General features: G+C 35.4%; 3 protein-coding genes across 3 annotated transcripts; 2 read left to right on the plus strand and 1 right to left on the minus strand.

The window, feature by feature from the left end:
- The first annotated feature begins 114 nt into the window (after positions 1-114).
- Positions 115-2,489, plus strand: LOC113107701 (taste receptor type 2 member 40-like). Its single transcript, XM_026270378.1, has one exon. The coding sequence runs from the start codon at positions 715-717 to the stop codon at positions 1,678-1,680; it is 966 nt and encodes a 321-aa protein (XP_026126163.1). The 5' UTR covers positions 115-714; the 3' UTR covers positions 1,681-2,489.
- Positions 2,490-2,813: 324 nt separating this feature from the next.
- LOC113107702 (glutathione S-transferase theta-1-like) lies at positions 2,814-4,283 on the minus strand. The gene is made up of 5 exons (XM_026270379.1): positions 4,084-4,283; positions 3,780-3,867; positions 3,562-3,712; positions 3,233-3,409; positions 2,814-3,148 (listed from the first exon to the last, which is right to left on the minus strand). Exons 1-5 carry the CDS (start codon positions 4,193-4,195, stop codon positions 2,948-2,950), a joined length of 729 nt encoding a protein of 242 aa, XP_026126164.1. The 5' UTR covers positions 4,196-4,283; the 3' UTR covers positions 2,814-2,947.
- A 3,786-nt stretch (positions 4,284-8,069) lies between these two features.
- LOC113106825 (stromelysin-3-like) lies at positions 8,070-15,283 on the plus strand. The gene is made up of 2 exons (XM_026268843.1): positions 8,070-8,408; positions 15,029-15,283. Exons 1-2 carry the CDS (start codon positions 8,298-8,300, stop codon positions 15,281-15,283), a joined length of 366 nt encoding a protein of 121 aa, XP_026124628.1. The 5' UTR covers positions 8,070-8,297.
- The last annotated feature ends 3,165 nt before the right edge of the window (positions 15,284-18,448 follow it).

Consider the following 18,448-nt stretch of genomic DNA (forward strand, 5'->3'; position numbering starts at 1 on the left):
TGCTAATTAACAAGAGTGTAGAAGCACCTAACACTGATTGTAAGCCTAAAACAGATATTTCCTGAAAAGTTATATCTCAATTCTGATTGGTTGATTGGAATGTTGTTCCAGGATCAACAAGGAAGTTGATCCAGGAACATGTCGTACTTGGTGAAATCATGCTCACCGTCAAACCATTATCCTGTGCATGATAATGGAGAAACTTGAGAGTGGAAAACTTAAGTCCCCACATCTTATATATTTGCATAGTAAAATTATACAGATTGCATTTTATCCAACATGTTTCCAACTATGTCTAAATAGCAAACAAACAAGATTTGAATAGGCAAATTCTGAAAACTGATTGCATGAACTTTCAATACTGATTGTTACATACACAGTACATATGACAGCAAATGCAGTCTCAGTGTGTACAGTAAGTGACACGCATAAGCTTTATATTCACCATAAGCGAAAAATAGAGATAATATAGTCAATTCACAACAAATCTTGTTTTAGGTTTGTGTAAAACTGTGGTAAACATGGTGCATTTCTCTCATTTTACCTAATTTGTGTTTTCAGCTTTGAACAAAGCCTGCTCTGATTCACCCCCATAAAGTCACTTTGCATAAGAGATTGAGTCCCTGTTTCTACATAAAACAATACACATCTCGCCAGACCTCATATCAGTGCAGGACTCTGCTTTGTGTACTTCACTCTCTGAAGAGCAACATCATGACCCTCGTTGGGCAAGTTCTTTTTTTTGTCGCACTTTTGATAGTTGGTGTTTCTGGAAACATTTTTAACCTAATTTTTACTATACAACAGCAAGTGAAGACCAGGAGCGTTCAGACTGTCAATTTGATCCTAAACGTCATCTCCATCAACAACATTATCTTGGTACTCGCCACCTTCGTGTTGGTGGTTAGTATCTTTCAGGATCCCCTGATTTGGTGCATCAGGCCATATCCTTTATCTATTCGGACTGAAATATATCTAATGATGAGTTGTAGCTTTATCAGCTTCTGGGCCATTGCATGGCTGAGTCTCTTCTACTGCATCAAAGTTGTGAATTTCTCCTCTGAGTGCTTCCGAGCACTAAAGAGGAACATCTCCTCTGTGATCAACGCTGCAGTGCTGCTGAGCTGTGTGTTCTCCTCCTTGTTGTTCTTTCCTATGTTCTCACTCGATGCAGCAGATTCAATGGAACAAAATTACAACGTGAACGACATTGGCAACTTGACCTGTCCACTGCCCTCCTTCACTATACAGATGAACGCAAACGCATACGCTGCTGCTATTCTTTGCCTCCTCTGCCCGATCCCTCTGACGATCATGCTGCCTACCTCTCTCAGAATGGTCATCCATCTATGCGCCCACACGCTGGCTCTCAAGAAGAACCAGACCCAGGTGCAAGGATCTGACTCGTACCTCCTGGTGTGCAAGATTACTGTCTCCCTGGTGGGAGTTTATATGTCCACTCTGTGTATCGTGGCTTTGTTTATCATTATAAGGTTAATTGGGCTGTCTATCACCTACCACATCTTAGCAAGTGCCTTTAGTTTTTACAGTGGCATGACTTCTCTCCTTCTGACAGCTTCAAACAGGTATCTGAAAGAGAAGCTCTGGAGTCTGTTCTGCTTTTGGAAGGCAGAGGAACAAAGTAGTAAAAGCCAGACAGTTGTGACAGGGGATGTGTGATCTGATAAAGACAGTCTACTTCAGGGACTTGAATTCTTCAAATCAAAAACCTCTTGTTTTAAGTCTCTTAAAAATAAAGAAAGTAATAGTAAGTAATAAGGTAAACATAAAATTAAGATTTAGTCACTTTGGATAAAATCATCTGCTAAATGAATGCTTGTAACTGTTCCTAATTGACTTTATACTACAGTTGGCTGAATAGTGAGGAGAATAACCAACACAGTTTCATAACAATTCTTAACTATTTTTATATTTTGGTGATTTGGTTGCTAATTTGTTTGAATCTCACTCTTATGTTTTCGTATGATCTGATTATGTGGTTATGTTTAGGGATAGACCATCATGCTTAATTTTGAACATTTCTAAAATGTTATTGTTAGATTCACAGTGCATGATTCCATACAAAATCACCAACTCTTAAAATATGTATGTTTTCTTTTGCAGTCGGGTTGGAATAACTAGAATCAAGTTAGTATTTGTTTAATTTATTCAAATAACATTTTCAATTCACATTATGTATCGTAATGAATGTATCTTGCTGTGATAAAACCTTTTTTGTATTGTGATCTATGTAGACAGACATAGTCATATATTTTACTGTGAAAAATATCAATAAAAAATTCTGTTCCTAAGCAACTGAAAATAGCTAAAGACTATATTACTCATATCTCATACTTATACTGCATTTGCTGTTACAAGTTTGGATAAGACTTTATTTTATATAATGACAAAAATACTTAATAACAATATGAACAATTATATAATAACAATAAATTATGCATAATTAAATGCAAGTAAGCCAAACCCTAATCCTAACCCTAACCATATAGTTAGTACATGCAGTTAATTAATATTACTCAGTAATTAAATGTATAATTATACTGTAACAAGGACTCCTAAAAATAAATCATAACTCAAGCTTGGGATTGTGCATGCATTTTGGCTTTACCAGTCTAAATCTATGCTTTCTTAAGGCTATGTGAGCATAAGAAATCAAATTTATTAGACAGTTCATGTAAGAGTTTGCTTTAAATGTTGAAATGTGAGATGTTGGTATTTCCCCACTCAAGGCAACACATAACATAATATATGAATACACTGTAAATTGTACAAATGCATACCTTTAGGCATAATTTTATTTTAATGTTTTTATTTTGAATACAATGATTTCAATACTATAATATTTTCTAAACCGTCTTAGTCCAAATTACTGCACAATAACTTGATGAAAGATATTGTTTAATACTAGATGACCGTCCAATCAGACTCAGTTAAACATTTTCTGTAACTTTAGCTTGAGAAACTCTGGTAAACCTTTTTTCTCAAAGGTTTGTGGCAATGTATCAACGTTCATGATAACCTTATGGGCTTCATCGAAGACTTCCACACCGAGCTCCTTCTTAACTCTGTCTCTCCAGGCACTCAGAACAGGTCTGCCTTGAAACACATCTAGACCTGTACCGACCGGCTTCAAGACACACAAACAGAATTCGTAAATATGTCACGTTTAAGTAAAGCACTTGGTCTAAGAAATCAAATGCACAACATGTACCTGCATTATCTCCACGATGGCTACAAGATCAGCCAGAGATATTTTATCTCCAATTATAAATGGCCTGCTCTGAAGAAACTTGTCCTCAAAGGTTTTCAAAGATGCGTTGAGGTCCTCCACAGCAGCATCCATTTTCTCCTTAGACACCGGGGCCCCAGTGACTGCAGGTACGACCCCCTAAAATTGGAAAATATTAGTTTGACTGTGAATAATGCATGCATTAAAGAGAGTAAAAAAGCAGCTAAAAGAAAGCTTGCATAATCACAGTTTACTCAGTACACACAAGCACAACAAATGACCGGTTTAATGTTTAATAAAGCGACTCTTACCCTGAACCAGAAGACCTTTGACCCATGAGTTCTTATGTTCGTGTGCTGCCAGGAGAGAAACTCGTCGACTCGTGCACGCTTCTGCAGGTCAGCTGGATACCAGTGGTCAGGAGTGCGATGTTTCGCTGCCAAATACTGTAGTATAGCTATACTATAGAGAAAATATACAGTCTTAAAATCTTAATGCGAATCAAGTGTAAATCAGGGCAACAACATACCTCTCTGTTAGAATAAAATCTCCATCTTTGAGGACAGGAACTTTCCTTATGATGGTGACCTTACCAAATTCCTCTCCATATTGTTCACCTTTAGAGCACGGAGAAAAACATGTCTGATGACTAATGCACTTTTTCACAATGGAATAAAACATAAACTTAAAACTGTGTAGAGTATAAGGATTTTTTTTTAAACATGATCAACGTTAAAAATATTTTTATCAGGTGAAACAGCTAAATGTTACAACTGCAGATTACCAAGATTGCATGCACAATTCCATAAAACAGGTACATAAAAATAAATCACCTGCAGATAAATCCACGGCTTTGAATTCGAAGGGAATTTTATTTATCTGGGCAAATAGGAAGACGGAGCGGCATGGCTGGGAATGCAAATCGAGATACAGTTCCAGTGGCATTTTGGATGAGAAGTGTCCAAGACGAGCGACTCTCCGGACTTCTCACCCTCATATGTGCTGTAGCTGTATTTATGCTCCGCCCTCCATGGGTCAATGGTACAATGTTCTTGCGACAACCTAACACTACCATGTTATGGCTGTCGGCTTCGTTTATCTAATTCTAAGCGTTAGATGTCATGATCAAAGACAAATGGCAAGAGCTGAGAAAAACTTGTCTGCATGTCATGAGGAATTTGTCTGAGATATCGTGAAGGGACGAGAGCGAGAGATAAAACATTGTCTAGAAACTGAGTAGAAACTTTTGACTAAAAAATTTGGCTAATAATACTTTTCCCAGTATAATGGTTAACTCGGTTTTCTGTGCGTTTTAGGGGGTTTGCGTTAAGAAAGATTGCTGTAATATGCTAAAGTCCATTCAAAATCACCCCATCCGTGAATCTTCCTAACTCTTATGACCAGTTTATTTAGTTAATTATTAATCACTCAAAATATCACAGTCATCCAAGTAGTAGGCTAATTTGAATTTATCATAATATTTGAAGAGCTTTAATATATATATATATATATATATATATATATATATATATATATATATATATATATATATATATATATATATATATATATATATATATATATATATATATTACATGTAGGCTATTTTCTCATTTTTAGTCTAATTTCAGCAATGTAAATATGCAGCACTTTTATGCTTATAAGCTCTTATTATACAGGCATCTTTCCTGCATCAAATGCTTTACCCCCAAAAAAGAGAGAGAATTAAAAATTTTGGAATATCATAAAATTCTGTTTTAGATCTGACTGTTTATTTTACTTTATATACATTTATAAGTGCCATGTGCACTTACAATGACAGGTCAGTTTCATAATTTTTAATTGAAGAATTCTGCCACATGATGGAGCAAGAACACCTTTTCTTTTCACAAAAGGACAAATTTGACTCAAAAGCCAGCAGCACCTTCTGGAGCAAAAAGCAGTGAGCGAGTAGTATACCAAATGTCCAGAAATTAAAATGAATTTACTCACCCTCATATCATTTCACTTTATTCTTGAAGAGAACGTTATAATGAAAATTATATAAGGAAATTCGTTAAGCTCTATATAGCATCAAAGGAGTGCTATTTCTGCAATGGGAACCAGACGATTGTCCTTATCAGATACAAATTAAATCACGTAAACTGTAGGCTGATAATCATATCCAGGCAACTTCCTTGTTATTCCCATTATGTAGATAAATCAGAAGGTAACTTTGTGCTGCGCATCCCCTCCTCATTTGCCCTATATTACTGCTAAGCACACAGAGGTCATTCTGTTGTGCTTTGTAGTTGACCTTCTCAGTGAGGACAGGCTGTGGGTGCACAGTTTGGATTTCGAAAGTGTGCGTTCTTGTTGGTTTTGTGTTGTATTTCAGAGGAAAAGTACAATATTGAGATGGATATTGACCCTTTGATACATATGCAGTAATGGTATACTGACACACCTTTGATTATATTAAACTGCATAGGGAAATCACAAACCCAAATCTCAAATACAATGTAACTCTTCATTGTTTTTTTGTGTTTAACTGTTAGATCATCCACCACAGCCCCATCAAACTCCAAAGAGAAGTAAATAAAGATCGCTTGTGGTTTGGAAGAATAAATGTAATGGTTCTGGTGAGGCCAGTGGGTTTTTCCTGCTGAGGCTCCCGGCAAGACTTCACTCAAAGTCTGGTTTGAATTTAAATAGGCATGTGGTTCCAGATTACAGCAGATAAGTACCAAACGTTCTGTGTAAAACCAATCGGTCTGTGTAAAGGCTAAGATTGTTTCTTCATGATCTCTCCTATAAACGGAAGATGGTATTAACAAATTCACTTTTTTATTGCTCTGAGAGGCATGCATTGCTTCTGTTTGATTTGGTGACGTTTTTTCTAAAAAAAAACAACAAAGAAAAAAAAATTAAGGATTAGTATTTTTGTTTGTTATTATTCAAGGAATAGGAGATGACACAGCACTGCTTCTGAATCGTTTGCTATCCTTTTGTAAATGTGAGGTTGAATGAAAAATTTATTCTTATTCAATTTGATAATATTTACTTCAGTGAGCCTTGTTCTCATAGTCTGAATATAAGTAAATAAAAACCTTCTTTAAAGTTTTTTTTAAGTTAGATTACAGTTTTAATTAATAATTGTTATTGTTTTTACATTTTTAGCTTATGTCCTTTAAATTATACTAACACAACTTCAAAACTATTTAAATTAATATTAAATATTATTTATAAATGCTTTGTATTTTAATTTGTTAGTTCATGTTAATATATAACCAATCTCAAGTAATGTAGCTGATTACATTTGATTACTTTTTGATTAATTTACTCAATTTTATACATTTCAACTGTTAATCATTTGCAAACATTTAAACCAGGCAGGGTTAATTTAACAGACTTTTGCCTCTTCTTACTTTGAGATCATTCTGAGGATTAATGGGTTTAAAAAAAGAAAGAAAGAAAGGAAGAAAGAAAGAAAGAAAGAAAATAAATATAAATAGTTTAATAGCTATGATATGATAATGTTTTTTAAATCAAATCTTTGCATAGCCAATTTCTTAAAAAAAAAAATAAGGTCATTATCTATAATGATAAAATAGAAATAATAGAGAATGCCAGTGTTGAAGGCTCTTTTCTTTTTAAAGAGGTCATATAAAGTTGCTAAAAGAACATTATTTTGTGTATTTGGTGTAATGCAATGTGTTTATGCAGTTTAAGGTTCAAAACACATTATTATGTACATTATTGTTGCTCATTGTTCTGAAAAGCAAGGTGTACACTGATTGGCCAGCTATCCAGTGCATTGTGATTGGCTTACCAATCACCCTTACCAATACTGTGGTGCCCTGGCTCTACAAGACACAAACAATAAAACCCATTACAAACGAGGCATTTATAGCATCCAGGGTCAAACAAAGATTGAAGAGATTTATTTTCAGCTGTATCTTGAAAATGATTACTCAGCTGCTTGGATTGAGTTGGGCAGGTCATTCCACCAGGAGGGAACAGTTCATGAAAAAGTCCATGCAAGTTTTATCACAGGTTGAATGCAAAATGTTTCAATACCGGCATTTCAGTCAAATGTATTTTATGCTGTGTTTCAAACATTTAACCCACTTGGCAAAATCAACCAATGGCAAGAGTTTAAAAGCAGCCACAATTCTGTGGAAATGCAGGATTTGGCAATCCTGCATCCAAAAAGAACTGCAGGAGTCAGGATCTGCATAACAAAAACGGAACTCACCGAAATCGAAAGTGAAAGTGAACAGCGCGAAAGCTCATTTAAAAGAGATTTAAATACTCCGCATAGCATACTGAGAGCGGCTTCCTGATGCACCACAACATTAGAATGTTAAAATGAGTGGACGCGAAAATCGAGGGAGAGAAACACATGTTGCGGGAGCAGAAGCAAATGGTCAGAAATTTAGCGGGAGCGGGATAAAGAAAGCCGACTCCCGGACATTTTGGGCGATTAAGAAATCCCGAACGGACGCATTTTTTAGGTCCAAAAAGAGAACGTATGGAATTATTTATAAATAAACCAAAGTAGGAAATACATAATCGAATAAGCTGTTCTATTATGTCCTAAACTCCTGAAACATTGTCTCACATTTTCACTCAATACAATTTATGAAAGAAATCAATTAAATATGCATGTGGGTATATGTGGGGTAAATTTAAAATGTAATTGTATTATGTAAATGTATTAATAAGGCCAGGTAAAAGTAAAATGTGGAAGTTGTCGAGATCTCACGTCGTTTTTCTAAACTCTAGGTTGTATTGTATTTTATAATGAGTGTCCCATAGAGTTCTGTTGATTTGCTCTGTCCAGAAGCAAAAGAGTTAAAAGTCACGTGGAGAGATCAGGCAATATTGTCAATCCGGCCCATGAGAAAAAAAAGCGGTGTATTTGAGGAAAGAGAACAAAGAAATAATTGCATATAAATAAGCGCGGTCTCCACAGCAGCAGACGTCCACAGGCATCGCGCGAGCTTGCACAACCTTCTCAGGCACGTCCACTTCCAGCTGCGGAGCTCCAGGATACAGGAGGAGGATGCGGGTCTCCGGGCTTCTGTCAGGAGCTTTCGCTCTGCATGTGCTCCTGACCGCGAGATGCATGCCTTTGCATGAGGGACGAGGACTCAGAAAGCACAAAGAGCCTCCGGTGAGTTTATTAAAGCCCACATTGGATACATTGTTTGATTATAGCTCTTAAAAACCTTAGGCTGCTGTTTGAGTGTTTTTTTAATATATATATCTAGCTGGTCTAAAGTTGTAACTTGCCACAACATTTTTAAGTTTGATTTTTTCTTTAAAATGTTTAAGAAATTATTTGTATTTTTACTTTCATGCCAAATGTCAAATACAAATAGATCAGCTGCACGAAGAAAGCAAAGTTTGTTGAGTTTTGTCTTGATAACATTATTGGCACCAGACTCGTTTATACATCATCATCATCATTAATCAAAAATTGCGTCTGAAAAACAGCGTCTGAAGCCTAGAATTACGAGCCAGAACCTGTCAGTTTCATCTGGCTTTGTTCACCTTTTATGATTCAAGTTTAATGATGCTTACCGGAGTAACTTTATATCATTTAACTGTTTAACTGCCACTAAATACTCTTGAAAGCCTAAAAGTATTTTTTTTTCAACTCAAAATATACTTACAGGCTTCCTGTTTTCTTTATGGTTTTCTGTTTATGCCCTATATTTGAGTTGTTTGTTTGCTTATTAAAATGACCTAACCTGTCATCACATTCTTGTGATCTGAAAAATGGATTTTAGTGTTGTGTTTATGATATAATGTTGTCTGTTTGTTCTGTCGGCAATGACAAAAGAGCGAGGGATTGTGCAGGCATGGGCAAGTTTGTCTTTTCTGTGCCATCTGGAGGGACACACACTCCCTCTCACACACAGATGCATACTGTAGAGAGAATTTAGGGAATGTGATAGTCTGCTCACAGAAACCCCCACTGTCCTTTTTCCTGTTATGATTATTTTGGCCCCTTGTTCCCAGGCATGTCCACTGAAAAAAGAGAATAGATTATGTAGTTTAACAACTGTGACAATGGTTGTTTATTTTTTCTTATTTTCACATACCCATCCCATCTCATTTTCACATTTGACCTGGTCACCAGGAGCGAAAAACATTGGCAAAGGTGGAGCTAGGACACCCAGTTCATTCATATCATTTATTTGAGGTTAATATTATGCTGCTTAATATTTACACCACCTGAGTCATGTAATTTTCAATTAATTTTAGTTAAGGTTGAATGCCTGAGTATGAGAAGCATAAAAAAAACATAAAAGTTTATTGCATTAGTGAAGCCACAACAAAACATCAAACTGATTGGGAAAAATTTTGATTATTATTTATATATAAAAAAAGAGAGGCTGGTTTATACACTCCTGTATTGGGACTGTGCTGTATAAGAGCAGTTTTATTGGATCTGTAGGTGCTTATGTAATATTGTTTTATTTATTTTTGCGAAAATAAATCTGTCAGCTGTATATTGGTGTAAGGTTTATAATATTGAGTTTAATAAAACTTCTATAAAAAAAAATACATGTAGGCTATACTATATGATCAACGGTTTGTCTGGTCTGGTTTATATATTATTATATATATACTTTTTATTTATTTTGAGGAAAAGAGTGGGAATTCAGATGTAGTTAATAAAATTGTCTAGGTACACTGGTACACTCAATAGCATATCGGAAGCCAAACTCACATAATTACACGCTAGAGGTTTCATAATGTAGCTTTAAAATTGGACATTTTTGTAATACGGCCACTGAATGAATTCACCTGCAACCCAAACAGTGTTTCCAACACAAACAACATTGTGTTTTAGAGTCTAGCAGTTCAAGGTTATTGGGTCAGGTGATTCACTCACCTTAACTGGTTGGGAAATGCCTCTGCTAAGAGTTTGACGGGGTCATTCAAGGAAAACCTGATCTTCTTGGATGTGTCAGAGCAGGAATATTTGTGTGGGAGAGGGAACAATGGGTTTATGTGAATAAGCCAAGTACCAAAGTCCTTCAAGCATTGATCCAAACTTGAAACATTTACCAGTGCTGGTAGACAAGAGGACTTGAGCTGCTGGGGATAAAGTTTAACATGAGCACTGGTGCATATACTGTATCTGGGAGCTTATCACTGAAAGCTTCCGTTAAAGTCTCCTTTTGTCCTGTACTGGACCACTCATCACTCCCAAGTCAGCTGCAGATTCTAGAGGATTTACCTGTGGATATTTGTTCAAATGGTAATCCTTTAAAGCTTCATTTATCTTGTCATGAAGAGTTGTAATATAATAGTGTAAGGATTAGCTTTTCTTTTTTCTCTCCCTGTCTGATGTAAGTAAACCAGATTGGACAGTGACCCAGATCTTTGATCCTGCACTCTGCCCATCCAGAATGTTTTTTTTAGGGTCAGAAGACTCATTTAAGCACTTGATAAATGTGGAAAGATGAGGGGTCGACAACTATCTTAATAAATGAAACAAAATTCCAAAATTGATGATGCTTTTAATTAAAGGTACCATTGAATAAAAAAAAAAACAAAAAAAAAACAAACACCTTTTATAAGGTGTATGAAGTTGTGTGGATGTAGTGTGTGAAAACAACGAGCCTAATGGTAAAAATCCACTCACTTATTGTTTTATAATTCCCAAAAAATAATAAACAGTCTCTCTACACAAGCAGTGCTAGACTATGACAACATAGTCGATGAAAGTCCCACCCATGTGTGACGCTCTCTGCCTAATCAGCATAACAGCTCTGAGTGAGAAGCTGCGGTCCGCCATTACTGTCCTCTCCCTGTAGCTGCTGGTGGTACAATGTCAGTGCCAAAGAGCCATTAAAAGTGTGTGTTAGGATGCATTAACAAACATAGGAGTCTCCATAGACCACTGAGGATATGGTGGTTACATTTCATTTTACACTAGACTCGAGTGCCTCACAAACGAGGGTGAGTTCAGTGCTGGAGTTGTGCAGAGATTGCTTCTGAAAGAGGGGTCGATACCAGCGCTTCGTGCTCAAACGTCCAGACTCCAGACAAAGTAAACATCACGTGTCATATTTTGTTTTCCAAAAGAGCTTCTTGGCTCCCTGTATGGCTAATGTTGCTAAAGCTACCATGGTCTCTGCCTGGTTTCACTAATGCTGCCTTCACGTGCCACCAGAATGATCGGGAATGTGGAAGTTAAAATTTGCATTTGGAAGTAATGTGTGAGGTCAGTAACACAGTCACAGTAACACTGGTAATGCCACAAGCATGAGCTATTGAAGCTCTGCACTCTTTTAAGAAGGTAGCAGGGTCAGGGGTGTCGGACTGGGGGTAAAACCAGTACTGATTACCAGGGCCCCAAAGGAAGAGAGGGCCCTTGAAAAGTCTGGAATATATATTTTCAAGGGGGGGGGGGGGTGCCATTAGGACTGCCCATTAGGACTGCCTACTCTGTTCTCTACGCTGGGACAGGCAGTGTTGTATGAGAGTGAGGCTCAAGCACAGACTCAACAAGTGAATTTAACCACACATGAAAGGAGATGGCAGCATTTATAACTTGGCTTTGTCTGGGGGGCTTATCTGAAACATAAATTATGTTGAACTACAGGCAAAACGCTGACTCAGAATGTTTCCAGCATTACATTTTTTTTTTATCAGAAACCATTGTTGGCTAGCTTTCCTACTCACTGAGACATTTATTTCCCTCCCTGTCTGATGTCTGTGAGCCTATTAAGCACTGACCCAGAATTTTGATCCTGCTCTAAATAGGTATTTTCAGTAGCTTTAGGGTCAGACAGTTCTTTTAAACAGTGCTGATAAAAGTGGACAGCTACGTTCTCACACTTATTTCAGAATTCACTCTGATCTTGTATCCAGTATCAGCATGAAAATACCCATAGCATTCCTTTCCACATCATGCCACAACCACTAGGCTTTTTATCGGTGCACACCGCAGCTTTGATTTCTGTTTTGTGTATTGCAATTTTGCTGCTTTAATCTCTTCAGACGTTTAATGAAATAAACTGCTTAAACTTTGGGGATTGCATTCTGGCAGAACTTCAAGACAGCTTGGGATATTTTTTTTTCTACAGATTATTACACACACACACACACACACACACAAGAAAAAGCAACCTATTGTGTTGACTTCATTCCCCCCTGCATAGTATAGCAAAAAGTGTGTCATAACTTGCTCTCCGTTTTTTAGAAGTGGGTCAAATTTACTCTTTGAGCTGTAGTTCTTAAAACTTGCATTGCATGAAAAAATATAAAAAAAGCACCTCATCTTTGTGCCAGAAGTGTAATGTGTGTGTTATTCCAGGGTCATGGCAGATCTTGTCTACTCATCAGGTGTCACTATGCAGTTGGATGTTATGGTGATATAAACAACCCAAAATTTATTTAAGCATCTGGTTTGAATTCCATAAACTTTTTATCAGAGTGATGTTTCGTGAGCTGTACGAGGAGCCTGATTTTAATTTATGCATTAAATAGTTTTTAATGCATTAAAATAATACTATGTCAGGTTGATACAACTGTCTTAATATTGTTATGAAAAAAAATTAAATTCACGAACAAAAAAAAAACTTAGTACTAGTTTGGTACAATCTTTTTTTATTAATAATAATAATTAATACAAAAATATTAATATGATAAGAACTTGCTTTGACTGTGTCATTTCTTATTAAACATTTAAACACACTAAATCAAACCAACAAGTGGAAACATGTAGGGAAAAAAAAGCATAAATCTGGAAATTATGCCTTCTAGGTCAATGTGTCACTTAAAGGGATAGTTCACTCCAAAATGAACTACATTAATTACTCACCCTCATGTCATTCCAAAACATAAGCCCTTTTTTCATCTACAGAAAAAAAATTAAGATATTTCTGATGTATCCAACAGCTTTCTGACCCTGTGCACAAACTGTATTCTTGTAGCTTCAAAACATTACAGTTGAACCACTGATGTCACATGGACTATTTTAATGATGACTTTATTAACTTTTTTGGTTTTGAACTTGTCAGTCGTGTTGCCTCTGTGCAGGGTCAGAAAGAGGTAAGATTTCATCAAAAATATATTTGAATTTGCATATTAATATTAAATGTATAATTTTTTCTTAGTATCAATTTGTGTTTTCGAAGATGAACAAAGGTTTTGTGGGTTTGAAATGACATGACGGTGAGTAATAATGACAAAGTTTTTATTTTTCGATGAACCATCCCTTTAAAATATTAGATAATTCTAAGTAAGAGGATTCAAGACTAAAATGGCATGTTGTGCAACTCCCTAAAAAAAAGTGGTCATTTGTAAATATATTGTTGATCATATTTGTAAAAAAAACAAACACCTTGAAAAAAAAAAAACGTAATGTGTTAATAATGATTAAGGTGTGTTCACTGACATTGCATAGACGAAAATAACTTACTGTAACTGTAAACATAATTTTTTTTGAAAAAGCTGTAAATGTTTTTGCAAAACCATATGACAGAAAAAAATAAATACAAAGAGTACATTTGTAATAACTTGCTTATGTGTTTTTGAACTAAATGTTTTCTTTTCTTTATCTATGCATATAACTATCTACGTGCACATGTTGGAAATCAGCAAAGCATGCTGGTAGAAAAGTCTCACTCAGAGACCAGGGCACATTCCACAGTTCCTGCTGGGCTTTGTCTCCAATCCAATATAGCAGCTCTGCCTCACGCATGAGGAGTCACCGCTGTGCCGCCGTCCCCGGGAGAGAGACATGGGGTCACTGAGGGGAAAACGTTTAGCCTGTTTGCTGTTTCTTTGCAAAAGTCCTAAACATTTTATAATATGTTGTTAAACCAGGCAAGAATTTATTTATTTATTTTTTAATAAGGGCACCTTGTCAGAACTGTGTTTTCCCTCTTAGTCCAAAGGAAGACTTTAGGATAACTTTCAAATTTGCGTATAACCAATATAACAGCTTGTTATAAATTCTTCAAATCTTAACATATTTAGCTTTTAGAATAATGTTGATTTCATGTAAACATAGTATTTAGACATTTTTCAGTAAGTGGGTAAAAGGGGAGCCCTGTAAATGAAAGACGAAACATCCTGAAGTTTAAAGCATCTGTAATGCTCATAATTCTGCCTGAAAGCGCTTCAGCGCTGCCCACAGGCATTTTTCTCAGTCTTTAAACGCCCATGTTAATGAACAACCATTTCCTCCAAAGAATGTTTAGGGACACTAAGCAGTCCATCTGCAATCATATCCACAAGCTTTTTTTGTATCAGATTTGGGGGGGTTTGCTTTTATTTATGTTTAGTAATGTGCAAGATGTTTTATTATCATAAACTGTGGCCTTTTCCAAAAGGGTACAGTATGTTTTTTTAATCTAATGTCAGTTTATGATGTTTGAGACGAATAGACCTTCGTTAAATAAATGTCAATGAACCTATTTTCATTTTATAGTAAACTTTAGTGTTAAAATTTTTGGGGTCATTTAGGATTGTTTTTGAAAAGATGTCTCTCATGCTCACAAAGGCTGCATTTAATTGACCAAAAAATACAGTAAAAACTTGTGAAATATCATTAAAGTTTTAAAACACGTTTTCTATTTTAAAGTGTGATTTATTCCTGTGATGGCAAAAGCTGAATTTTCATCAGTCATAATGGTGTAGTTATGCTAACTAACTAGCTAACCAATATTAGCATGAGCACTAGCTATTAACATGAGTATTTCTTTAGCAAATTAGTGTCGATTGTTGCAGTTGATTTCATGCATGGCTTATGTCTTTCCATCACAGGGTTTGTCACAGATTCCACACTCCCTCTCTGAAAAGAGGAGAGACCCTCAGGACACATTCAAACCTCATGCACTGCAAAAGATGAGCCACAGCTCAACACCCAACTCAGGAACAGCTCTGGGGTGCAGGTCCACCACGCTGTGGCGTCCCAGACTACCCCGACCAGAGAGAAGTGCATCTCAGCAGTCACCCCGGCAGAAACGCTTTGTGATTTTTGGAGGACGCTGGCCAAAAAATGACCTCACTTACAAGTAAGGTGTACAAGGAAAACAAGATCATTCATTTTAATTCTGAGTAATATATTCACCATTTTCCTAATGAGCCTCCTGCATTTTCAATTATGGAGGCACTTTCAGTTTGGTCATGTCAAAAAGACAGAAACAAATTACATTGTGCTACAAATAATTTGTTTTTGTCGGTTTGACATACACTGTGCATTCACCTGATTAAATTGACAAGATATCTCAGGAATAATTCACTCCCCAAATGCATGTCTCTTTCCAGCTTTGATATAATAATATATAATTATATTAGCCTATAAACCAATTGTGTAACTTTAGTGTGTAAGCTTAGATCTTAGATCAGGATCTTTTCAGTGGCGCAGAGCCTGTCTGTTTTCATCGTAAAAAAAGGGTCATTTTTGTCCTCATTCACTATCTGAATGAACGATAATGTTTTTGTGCTGATAGCACTTTCTATCTCTGTTCTGATCGTGGTTACAGCAGGCAGTTTATATGGAGGAATGCAGGGGCTTTATGGTCCGACCTATGAGGGAAAAAAGGGCTGTCTCTTAGAGAGTAATAAGCCACATTTGTACAGGAATCTATTCACAGGCAACACAGTGTGGATGCGTCTGGTTGAAGATGCAGGATACACGCTTTTCTTTCTGCACTCTTGTTGCTCTCAATTGTTCTTTGTGTAACATTTTCATGGCTGAATATTAGTACAAAGGCATGGTTGTAGATTAGAATGGGGAATTATAAGATAAACGAGATGTTTACATTTTTTGCCAACAATTGTGTGTGTACAGTATATATATATATATATATATATATATATATATATATACATATATATATATATATATATATATATATATATATATATATATATATATATATATTATATATTACACAATGTATGTTAAATTACCTTGGCATTCATTTACAGAAAACTAGTTTACGCTGATGTAAAGGTGTTTCGACTGATTTACTGATATCTTTCTCTCTTCTCAGCCTCATAATCAATTTACTATATTTTGTTTCTCTTTTGGAAAAGTCATTGAAACAGGATTGTAGAGTTTTATATTGTAAAGCAAAAAGTATATTTATTGTAGTTTCATTCATCACTATAGAAGTGTAGTCAACTATGACGAGTTCTGAGTTTGACTTCTGAGAACCTTGGAATTGTGAAAAGGATCCAAAAAACACAAGCATTAGAATCTTAAGCTTGAGGGGCTGAAATCAAGAACATTCCTTAACAGACAGGTGTGTGGGCCCTCTGATAAAGCTTGGCTTCCGTTATTAAAATGTGCATTTCTAAATAATTTCTGATGCAAGTAGAAACAGCTTAAGTTCCTCTAATTGTGGCTATGTGGATTATTACTGCTGATCAACGTAAATATTTGAAAAATCCTTAATTAAGTGCTCACCTTTGTGCAAATGAATATAATAAAAAGGTTAATCATGCCCAAATTGTAAGTGAAGATCCAGAACAGTCTGATTACTTGTCTGAGGTTACATGATCCCTGCGGTGTGAGTTCTGCTCCTGTCAGAGAACTGGGTCATGAAGCTACACACATAATATACACCGAAACCACAATTTATGCTCATAAAACAATCATTCAGAGCACATTATGAGATCATGTGACATGCTCACCAGATGCCTATGGTGATGAATAATAAAAGATGAAATCACTGGTGGTCTCTAATGTGGGTTTGTGTCGGTTGGTGGTCCAGCAGTGTAAGGCCGGTGGTCTGAAACAAGAGTGTGTATATGCAAAACGTGATAATGGTATTTATTTATTTTTTTTGATCAACTTTGAGTATGACTGTGGCCATGTGTGTTCAGAATCCATCGCTCCCATGGCAGATGAGTAAGGATAAAGTGAGGCGGGTTTTTCAGGAAGCTCTCAAAGATTTGGAGTGATGTCACGCCCCTCACCTTCACTGAGGTCGTCGACCAAAGAGGCCGACATAGTCATTGACTTCACAAGGTAACAAAACCAAACCATGTCTCAATATGCTTAGATGTAGCGAGTGAAGAAGTTTAAGTGCATTAAATCATTTTTGCTTTTGGTCTCTGGCTCCTGTTTATCTTCTTAAACAAACTGATATGAAGGTAGTCTGGTGAATTTTATTATGACACGAGTGCCATGCAAAATCATATTCTCAGTAATAGTTATTTCTGAAATACCCTTTTCAACATGTGTATTTGTCATCCTTGATTAATTTATCCTGCAAACTACTTTCCTATAATACAAGTTAAAGTGAGAACTATTATGGTATGATAGTATAGTACATACAGCACAGTATAGTAAATTACAATGCAACATAGTAAAGAATGGTACAATATAGCATAATATAGTAGAGTGGCAATACAATGTTGTATAATGATGTATAATATATATACGGTATGTTTCTTATGATTTTTTTATGCTCACCAAGTTTGCTTTTATTTGAAAAACAAATATGGTAATATTTGAAATATTATTAGTAACTGTGTTCTATTTTAATATATTTTAAAATGTAATTTTATTCCTTTCCTTCCTTTTAAAAGATTATCATCGGAAAGCTGAACAATAAGCTTTCCATTGAAGTATGGATTGTTAAGATAGGAGAATATTTAACTGCCTGAAAATCTGATATCTAAGGATGCAACATTTTTTTAAAAAATCCCCTTTAAAGTTGTCTAAATTTAGTCCTTAGTGATGCATATTACTAATAAAAAAATAACATTTTCATATATTTGCGAAAGGAAATTTATAACATGTCTCATAGAAAATGATAGTTACTTAATATCCTCATGATTATTGGCATAAAAGAAAAATCTATAATTTTGATCCACAATGTTTTGTTGGACTTTGCTACATATATTATATATATATAATATATATATATATATATATATATATATATATTATATATATATATATATATATATATATATATATATATTATATATATATATATATATATATCTGGCTTATTGTAAGACTGTTTTTTTTTGGTCCAGGGTCACATTTCTTATATTATAAATGTTGAAAACAGTTGTGTTGCTAAATATTTTTGTGGAAACTCTGATACTTTTCCCCTCAGGATTCTTTGATGAATAGCGAGAACAGCATTTATTTAAAAAATAAAATCTTGTGTAAAATTACAAATTTTTTACTATCACTCTGACCAGTGGCGGCTCCAGACA

Source organism: Carassius auratus, chromosome 8 (assembly GCF_003368295.1).
Source record: "Carassius auratus strain Wakin chromosome 8, ASM336829v1, whole genome shotgun sequence".
NCBI lineage: Eukaryota > Metazoa > Chordata > Actinopteri > Cypriniformes > Cyprinidae > Carassius > Carassius auratus.